The sequence below is a fragment of the Coenobita brevimanus genome, chromosome 27 (genome assembly GCF_032717465.1).
Source record: "Coenobita brevimanus isolate Jiangsu-jjx chromosome 27, ASM3271746v2, whole genome shotgun sequence".
In the NCBI taxonomy this organism is placed as follows: domain Eukaryota; kingdom Metazoa; phylum Arthropoda; class Malacostraca; order Decapoda; family Coenobitidae; genus Coenobita; species Coenobita brevimanus.
This window is the reverse complement of record NC_136980.1, coordinates 22,411,738-22,421,168: the sequence shown is the minus strand read 5'-3', so window position 1 is coordinate 22,421,168 and position 9,431 is coordinate 22,411,738. Positions and strand designations below refer to the sequence as shown.

Below are 9,431 nucleotides of genomic sequence, written 5' to 3'. Positions count from 1 at the left end.
AGGGCCTTTCCCCAAGGTCCAGTAATCCTCCTAGATCTCCACATGTCATCACTTCGGCGTGAACACCCACCATCCATATTGAATACATGCTAGGGCTGTCCCATATAGGACTAGTGTTTTGGTATTAGCGGGGGTGTTTTTGTGACAAATCGGTGGGTCTTCTGGTATATCAGTAAAGTGTACTTTTTATGAAATTCAAATCCATAAACTTTTCCCTGCCCCAGCGGGGATCAGAACCGGTGTCTAGTACGTTTCAGTCACCACCTTCCCCATAGAGGGAGAGAGAGAGAGAGAGAGTGCATGTGTACATACAGTATAGATAGGTAGATATAGATATGTGTGTGTGTGTGTGTGTGTGTGTGTGTGTGTGTGTGTGTGTGTGTGTGTGTGTGTGTCTGTCTGTCTGTCTGTCTGTGTTTGGGGGGGGAGGGTGTGGTGATCACATGCGGTATCCTCCCGTCACCTCAACACAGGCTCCCACCATGTAGCTGCTCCGCTCACTCAGCAGGAACGCCACCACTTCAGCCACTTCTGTGTTTGGGGAAGAAATAAAAGAGTAAAATTCAATATGAAAAAAAGAAATATTTTGAACATTTCCATAAGTGAACAAATTTGTTAAGTTTGTTAAGTTTTCTAAGAGCTGAAAATAGGACCTGTATGTAACTCAAGGGTAGCGTGTCGTATTCTGGGGTAATGATGCTGTGCTTTCCTTCTCTTTCACTCTTATATGTGTTTGTAATTGTCCCTCCCCACAAAATACTACCCGCGCATGGTGGGCTAAGCCCCGACTTCCATCAACTGAAAATCACTTTCTTGACGACTATTTCTTCCCCCTGTCACCCTCCATCCTACCGATTTCGTGGTTAGCCACCAATATCTGGGTTTTCCCTTGTTAGAGGGATGGCCTGAATATCTAAGTAGACTGTGTTAAGTATGATCATAATGGAGCTTCGTGATTGAGCCCATGATTTATCAATCTTATAGTGTGATTCTCCTATTTCTTTCTTTTTTTTTTTTTCTAAGATCAACCTCCCCAAATGCCTATTATCATATATTCAGCCCTCATCTTCAACCTCTCATTTATTATATACCGGTAGTATCATTTCTAACCTCACTGTACCCTTACAATTAAGTTACGCAGCCCTGCTTTTGCACAAAAAAACGTAACTGTATTCTCCATAAATGGATGCTAGAAAGGTTCTAGAGAGAACTGCCTTCTCAACTCTCTCTCTCTCTCACTCTTGGACGGACTTTTATCCTTGGTCTTGAAGAAAGTGGATATATGCTCGTGTGTCCTCTTCTTTAGATTTATAGGGCTGCCTCACTGGCATTATTTATTTTTTTTCACCCTTCTGGTGGTGACTAGGTTAGCTAGTTCCTCATATTCCTCCCCTCCCTCATAGCTAGGTACAGTAGGTGTCTGTACCGTAATACTGAGTTTATCTTTGCTTACGCGCCCACAGAGGGTCCCCCCCACTGATTGCTCTGGGGCGTGAATAAACACGGTCGGGCCTCCCTAGAGTGGTTTGAGAGGGCAACATCAGACTTAGGTCTTTGGTCCTGGGTTGTTTGTCCCTTGATCGGTTTTCTCCTCCTTCACACTTCCCGTCAGGAAGGAGTGGTCACTATGGCGGACGCCCTTTCCGACTCAGGAGGGGGAGGTGGTCCTAACCAACCTCCGACTGGTTCACATACTGACAGCCCTCAGACAGAACAGCCTCATAATAGTGCTCCTCGTGACATCGCTGTAAACAACGCCGAGTTTGTCACCATCTGTGCTCAAGGTTCCACTCCCTTGAGCAGTCTTAATCCCTTCATGATCAAGAAGGTTATTGATGACTGGGCTGGGGAGGTGGAACAAGTTAAAAAAAAAAACTTGTGAATGGAGATCCCCTTGAAAAGACTTGTAATTCATTTGAAGTTAAGGACTTATTGAAGCTGCGCAAGGTTCATTGCTACCATGACCCCGGTCTCCATGAATTCCTGCAAGGGTGTTATCACTTGCAGGGATCTCACCATATTATGGTGATAGGTGAGGACGAGATCATACAAGACCTCGCTCAGCAGGACGTCATTGATGCTAGATTTATAACCTGATTTGCAGAATATGTCAGGACAAAGACTGCAACTATCATTTTGAATTTTAGTAAAGTGTCACTTCTTAGTCATGGAGAAATTGGTTATGAAATGTTCATGTGCGGCCATATATCCCTAACCTGTTGTATGGGCATAGTGACAAGGCTTGTCGGGCTTCCCAGCCAGTGTGCGGCAAGTGTGCCAGCCAGGGTCATGATGCAGAACATTGCACATCTGAGACAGTACACTGCTTTCATTGCAAGTGTACTCACTCCACTTCCTCTAGGGACCATCCCAAGGGGAAGGAGGAGAAGGAGGTCTGCACAGTGAAGGCAACTGAGGGTATTTCCTGCTATGAAGCTAGGAAAAAGGTGAAGGAATTGCATCCAACTCCCACACCAAATAGATCTTATGCTTTGGTGGTAATGTCCCATCCTGTAATGTGCTCTGTCGAGACACGAACTGACCTTGTCCTTCTCCCTCCTGCCACTCACTGTCCTTCTCCATCTCAGCCTCCTATCCACTCCAATTCTCTCACTGACATCCCTAAGGATTCCACATATTCTCACGCTGCTGCTGCCTCTCCATCAGTATGACCTAAAACGAAGTCTGACAAGTCTATTAAGAGTAACATGACCATCCTCACAAAACAGTCACATCCTCATGTTCTTCCGGTTCCTACTCCAGCGAGGGAGAGAAAGGTTAGCTCTTCCTCAGCGGAGTCTGGGAGCCTCATTATTGATAATTAAATGGAGGTTTCCGTCAACAAGCACCGGAATAGGTCCCCCGGTAGTTGCTCGCCTGTTGGCGGGTGCCATAAAAAGACTAAGCACACTGGCCCCTGAACGTAAATCTTAAACCGTCGCATTCACAATATTACAATGGAATCGTAGGACACTTGGGAATAAACTACATAATATTGCAATCTTGCTGTCAATACACAGGCCAGACGTTATTCGTTTACAGGAGACGCACTTGATGGGTCATCCTGATCCTCCTCAGCTCAAACACTACCACTCGTATAGAAGATATGAAGGTCACGGAGTTGCCATATACACATACAAATCACACCCACAAATGGAAGTGTTTCTAAATTCTTCTCTGGAAGCCGTTGCACACAGAGTAATGTTTAATAATGCATATCTGTCTGGTTGCTCTCTCTACTGTCCACCACAAGGCCCCATTGATTGTGATGCTTTGAATTCACTATTTAACCCCCCCCATCCCGACGTTTTCTGGGCAGTGGTACGCCCCAGTCCCGACATTTTTGGACCTTTTTTTTTTTTTGGCTCAAACATCTGCTTTTGGTGAGAAACATCGAAAATTCATAGAGAAATCGCTCACCTGAGGTTTAAAATACTCGATCCAGGTAGGAGAACCTCCTTACCTTACAGGGTTTTCTATCAGGCTGGCTGCAAAGAAAACGAGTTCTGTGGGAGGATAACTATTCCACACCACTCATAAACGGTATTTATTTATTTATTTGGTACGAATTTATATGTAGTACGAGAGTATATTGATTTTCAAACGGTAATATAGGCATTATAAGCATTGTTTCACTCACTAACTTACTAACTCATCACCATTCATGACTTTTTTTCCCACATTACCTGATCATCATTTCTGACTGTTTCTTCCTCTAATGCTATGTAAACTTTGTCCTCCACATTGTCATCGATTGGGGAATCACTCTGGCCCTGAATGTCTTTATTGGCCAGGTCACTGGTAACAGGTGAATTGCAGAGACAATGGCGTGCCGGGGGGGGGGAGAGGTTATGCAGTGTCAGGCATTGTCCCTGCTTGGCATCTTGTAGAGGAATAGAGGAAGGTGTCCCGTTTATACGTGCCAAAATCACTCGCGAAATCACTCGCGAAAATTGAAAACTGTGCAAATTAGGGACCTTGCAATGCTGCTGCGTTAATTCACGTCTCCGGGATATGAGTGTACATCATGTGAGGACGTGAATTCACGTCTCCGGGACACGGCGGGTTAAGCTGCTAGCATTGTACAATGAGCTTTGGGCGTCTCGAACGTTCCCAAACTCATGGCACTTTGTGCACATCATACCAGAACCCAAAAAGGTTGGTCGTCTTATGAATCCCACTTCATTTCGTCCTATTGTGTTGACTTCTTGTCCATGTAAGGTCATGGAACGAATGGTTAACAATAAGCTTCTTTTTGTTTTAGAGTTGAAGAATTTGTTAAATGATCGATACTGTGGCTTCGGTAAATACAGAAGTTCACCAGATCATTTAATGAATTTGGAGCATTGTATTGCAGAAGCATTTGGCAATAAAGAATTCATGATAGGGATGTTCTTGGACATCCATAAAGCCTATGACATGAAATGGTGACACAGTATACTAATGAAGCTCTATGCTTATGGTTTAAGAGGAAGTTTACGTATTTTTACTTCAAATTTCTTAAAGGACAGGACATTCTCTGTCAAATTGCCCCGTAACATAACATTGAATATATTTATCCAGGATAACGGGGTGTCACAGGGAAGTGTGCTTAGTCCTACCCCCCTGGGGGTAGGGGGGGTTCAAAAACACTCCCCCAGTATCCCTGCTTGTTGTAAAAGGCGACTAAAAGGGTTGGCGGAGGGTTAGTGCCCCTCCCAGGAAAACAAACAAGAAGCCTCGGACAAGGACTGACCAAACGATGACAACCCAGGACCGGACAAAGGACTTAGTAATGGCTATGTGGATTGTAAGAGGAGCGAATGATGAGGTGAAAGAGAGAGAGATTGTCCAGGTGCTTGAGCATGCAAAAGTGGATGTATGTGGAATGACTGAAACAAAATGGAGAGGAGAAAGAGTGAGAGAATGGGAGTACAGATGGGGTATATGTGCAGGAGTAGGTGAGAATGAGAGGGCAAAGGAAGGAGTATGTATAGTTGTGAGTAAAAGATGGAAGAAGAGCATAAGACAGTATGGATCAGTTGGGTCAAGGACTGTGTGGGTAAAGTTGAAAGTTGGAATACAAATGCAGGCGATCGTGTGTGTGTATGCGCCAATGCAAGATCGTGCTAGCAGAGTGAGAGAAGAGTTCTGGACAAATGTGGAAGTGTGCATGGAAAAGTTTGGAAGGAATGAGAGAGTGTTTTTGATCGGTGATATAAATGGTAAAGTAGGGAATGTGAAGTTGGATGGTATAGTTGGTGAGTGGGGTGTGCCTGCTGTGATAGATGAGAATGGCATTGCGTTAGTGGACATTTGTGCTGGGAGGGGGTTGGTGATAGCCAATACCCTCTTCAGGCATAAAATGATCCACAGGTATACATGGCGAGTGATGAGAAGGGTGGGTGGTGAACTGAATGAAAGGAAGGCAATGATTGATTATGTGTGTGTGGATGAAAGGATGCGAAGATGTGTAATGGATGCAAGAGCTTATAGAGATTGTGGGAGTGGACTTTCTGACCACTACTTGGTGGTGGCCAGAATTAGGATACAAGTAAGATGGAGGAATAGAAGAAGGGAAAGACGAGAGGAAGGAGTAGTTACAAGGAGAGTGTAAAGGTTACGAGAGGATGAGAAAAAGGCAAAGTATAAGAGAGAAGTGGAGGAACGATTGGGCAAATATTAATTGGAGCAAATGTGGGACGTGGAAGGTGTGTGTAGGATATTTAGAGAAGAAATATCTGCAGCATGTGATGTGGTGTGTGGAGGGAAGAGAAGACGGAGGGGTGTGCAAGGAACAGCGTGGTGGACTGAAGAGGTGAGACAGACTGTGGCACAAAAGAAGAAAGCATACAATGAATGGATGAGAAATAGGGGCGTGGAAGAAGTTGAGAGGCGGAAGAGAGAGTTATATGTAGAAAGAAAGAGAGAGGTGAAAAGATTAGTAAGAGAGAGTAAGAAGAGAGTGGATGAGGAATTTGGAAGGAATTTGAGTGTAAAGTGGAGGGACTGTAAGAAGATGTTCTGGAAAGAGGTGAAGAGAGTAAGACAGGGTGGAAGTGAGGTTAGCAGGGGAGTGAAAGATAAAAATGGTAGATTACTAGTGGAGAAGGGAGAAAAAGTGAGCAGATGGAGAGAACTCTTTAAGAAATTGTTGAACGTGGAGGATGGAAGTAATGCGAGTATAAGTGGCTGGGGAATGGCTGGGAGAAGGAGGGAGGTGAGAAGACAGGAAGAAATCAGTAGGATAGAAGTTGTGGAAGCAATGAAGAAAGTTAAATTGGGGAAAGCCCCAGGAATTGATGGAGTGTGTGGTAAAATGCTGAACCATGGAGGAGAGATAGTAGTAGAATGGATGTGGAAGATGTGCAGATTGGCCTAGGAGGAAGGTAAAGTCCCGGAGGATTGGAAGTCAGGTATAATTATTCCCTTGTACAAAGGAAAAGGGGAAAAAGAAGTGTGTGGTAATCATAGGGCCATTTGTTTTCTTAGTATAATAGGAAAAGTGTACGGTAGGATACTTATTGACAAAGTTAGAGAAAGAACAGAGGAATTAGTTGGAGAAGAACAGGGAGGCTATAGGAAGGGAAGAGGTTGTGTAGATCAGATATTCATTCTTAGATTTTTAGTGGAAAAGTTTCTAGAGAAGGGAAAGAAGTTGTATTAAGCTTTCATGGATTTGGAGAAAGCTTATGACAGGGTGGATAGACAAGGATTGTGGAAAGTATTAAGAATATATGGAGTAGATGAAAAGTTGTTGAATGCTGTGAAGAGTATGTATGATGGTGCTAAGGCTCCAGTGCGTGTGGATGGTGAACTAAGTGAATTTTTCTCTTTGGCGGTTGGGTTGAAACAGGGATGTGTCATGTCATCATAGTTGTTCAATCTGTTCATGGATGGGGTAATAAAATAGGTACAAGGTAGGGTAGTGGATGTTGAAGTGGCCCTGGTGAGAGAGGATACTATTTCGAAACTCTCTGTACTGTTGTTTGCAGATGATACTGTGTTGTTGAGTGAAGACGAAGGGGAGCTGCAAGGCTTGGTGGATGAGTTTGGGAGAGTGTGTAAGAAACGGAATCTAAAGGTGAATGTAGGGAAGAGTAAAATGATGGTCTTTGAGAGAGGTGAAGTCAGTGAATGTACAGCGAGGTTGGATGGTGAGGAATTGGAAAATGTGAGTACGTTTAAGTACTTGGGTAGTGTGATGAGTAAGGATGGAGGTTTGGAGGGTGAAGTGCTTGAAAGGGTACAGCAGGGAAGAAAGGTTGCTGGTTCTTTGAAAGCAGTGATAAGAAACAGGGAAGTGAGCATGGAAGTGAAAAAGTTACTACATAACAGTATTGTGATACGAACTCTAACGTATGGAAGTGAGGCTTGGACATTGTTGGAGGGACACAAGTCAAGAGTGAAAGCAGTGAAAATGAGTTATTTAAGAGAAGCCTTTGGAGTCACATGGAGAGACAGGTTGAGGAATGAGGATATAAAGGAGCATTGTGGTGTGGATGTGGATGTGATAGGAAGTGTTATGAGGAACACACTTAGGTGGTTTGGCCATGTGGAGAGGATGGAGGGTGAAAGACTGATGATGAGAGTGTATATGAGTGAGGTGGAGAGGGGAAGAGGGAGGGGGAGGCCGAGGATGAGATGGAGGGATGGGGTGGAGAGGTATATGAGAGAGGGGGGTGTAAGTTGGGAGCAGGGCAGTGAAATGATGGGGGACAGGACGACGTGGAGGCGATTTGTTTGTGGCCACCCCAAACGGGATTGAGGCATCTGGCAATAGATAGATAGATAGATTGATATTCTGTCATCAGCTCCCACCCTCAGGAATCATAAATACCCACTCTGCTCTGACGATTGTGCAATACGGCACTCTTCCCATAATGCACAATTTTTAGCGGGGCGGATTCAAGCAGCCCTTGACTCTGTCCACCAATGGGCCTTGCAGCTGGGATTCAAGTTTTCCGTCCCTAAGTGTGCCGTTGTAGTTTTCACTAATTGTAATGTACCTAATTTGTGCTTAACTTTGGATAATCAGGCAGTACCTTACCAAAATTCTGTAAAGTTTTTGGGAGTACATTTTGATCGTCGTTTGAACTTTGAAATTCATGTTACTAATTTGCTTGCTCGTTGTGATAAATCGTTAAATGTCCTGAAGTACCTGGTGGGTACTACATGGGGTGCTGACAGAAAATCTTTATTAAGGGTGTATAAGTCCCTTATTCAATTGAAGCTAGACTATGGCGCACAGGAGTATGGCTCGACATCTGATGCCACGCTGAAAGGATTGGATATGTTGCAGAATTAATGGTTGTGAACGTGTCTTAGAGTCGTCCGGTGTACCTGTGTAGCTCGTATGGAAGTAGAGGCGACTATGCCTCCCCTCTGTATTCACCGTGACCACCTGGCCTTGTCCTATGGACTTAGAACATATAGGAAAAGTAATATCGGCAACGTGGCCTGTACCCCCCTGCATCAATACCACCATCTTATGCGGGGTGAGGGGGGGGGGTGCGTCGGCCACTTGCTGTTCACCTCCACTTACTAACTCAGAAGCTTGGTGTGGACCTCAGTGACTGTGACAAGTTGGTGTTTAAAAATATAGTGCCTTGGAGCCACCCGGGTTGCTGTAGATGTAATATGTCTCCCAGCACCTAAGACCAAGGCGCTGGAGGTTGAGGTCCACCACTTGTTTCATAATATCATCATTCATCACTTGTGGTCCCACCAATTTTACACCGACGGCTCCATGTCAAGTGAATGTGTGGGTACTAGTGTGTGGTTGACAGAATATGCCCTCAGGTATCGATTGCCAACTCATACTGTACATCTGTGTTTACCTCCAAACTTTTTGCTATTGGCAAAGCCATAGACTATGCTCTAAATTCTCGGCATGACTCATTTGTCATATTTTCAGATTCGATATCAGCCCTTCAGGCAATTGCATCTTGCAATACGGACTTGCACGAGATCCAGGGCCGTATCGTTAACAAGTTGCATTCATGCAACAAGTCATTCACGTTGATCTGGGTGCCTGGTCAGTGTCATATATATGGCAATGAGCAGGCTGACTTACTTGCAAAGTCGGCTGTAGAGCTCGAGGAGACTTGGGACGTTCCCCGTGATCTGCGGTCGGGTCTCTCTCTCGGAAAGAAATCAATAAATCTTCTGTGGCAAGGGCAGTGGACCAGACTAAATAAAAAGTGTTGGCTCGTTTACGGCTTAATGCCACCATATTAACACACATGAAACCATATATGGAAAGACGATTCCCACCACACTGTGACATCTGTGATGGGGTGTTATCTATCAGTCATATCATCTTGCACTGTCAGTGATTTATTCGTGAACGTGCTTCACTTACAAGTATAAATTACTGCAGCGCAGCAGACGTGCCCTTCACCCCTTCCACCGTCCTGGGTGATGGGGACATTGTTGTGACTGATTAACTG

At 44.6% G+C, this 9,431-nt stretch overlaps 1 protein-coding gene across 1 annotated transcript in view; it reads right to left on the bottom strand.

Moving 5' to 3' along the window:
* Positions 1–439: 439 nt before the first annotated feature.
* Positions 440–9,431, bottom strand: part of LOC145394497 ((3R)-3-hydroxyacyl-CoA dehydrogenase-like) — a 59,118-nt gene continuing 50,126 nt past the window's right edge. The window contains exon 6 of the mRNA XM_080268345.1: positions 440–531. Within this exon, the coding sequence (XP_080124471.1) occupies positions 440–531 (92 nt within the window). The remainder of the gene's footprint in view (positions 532–9,431) is intronic.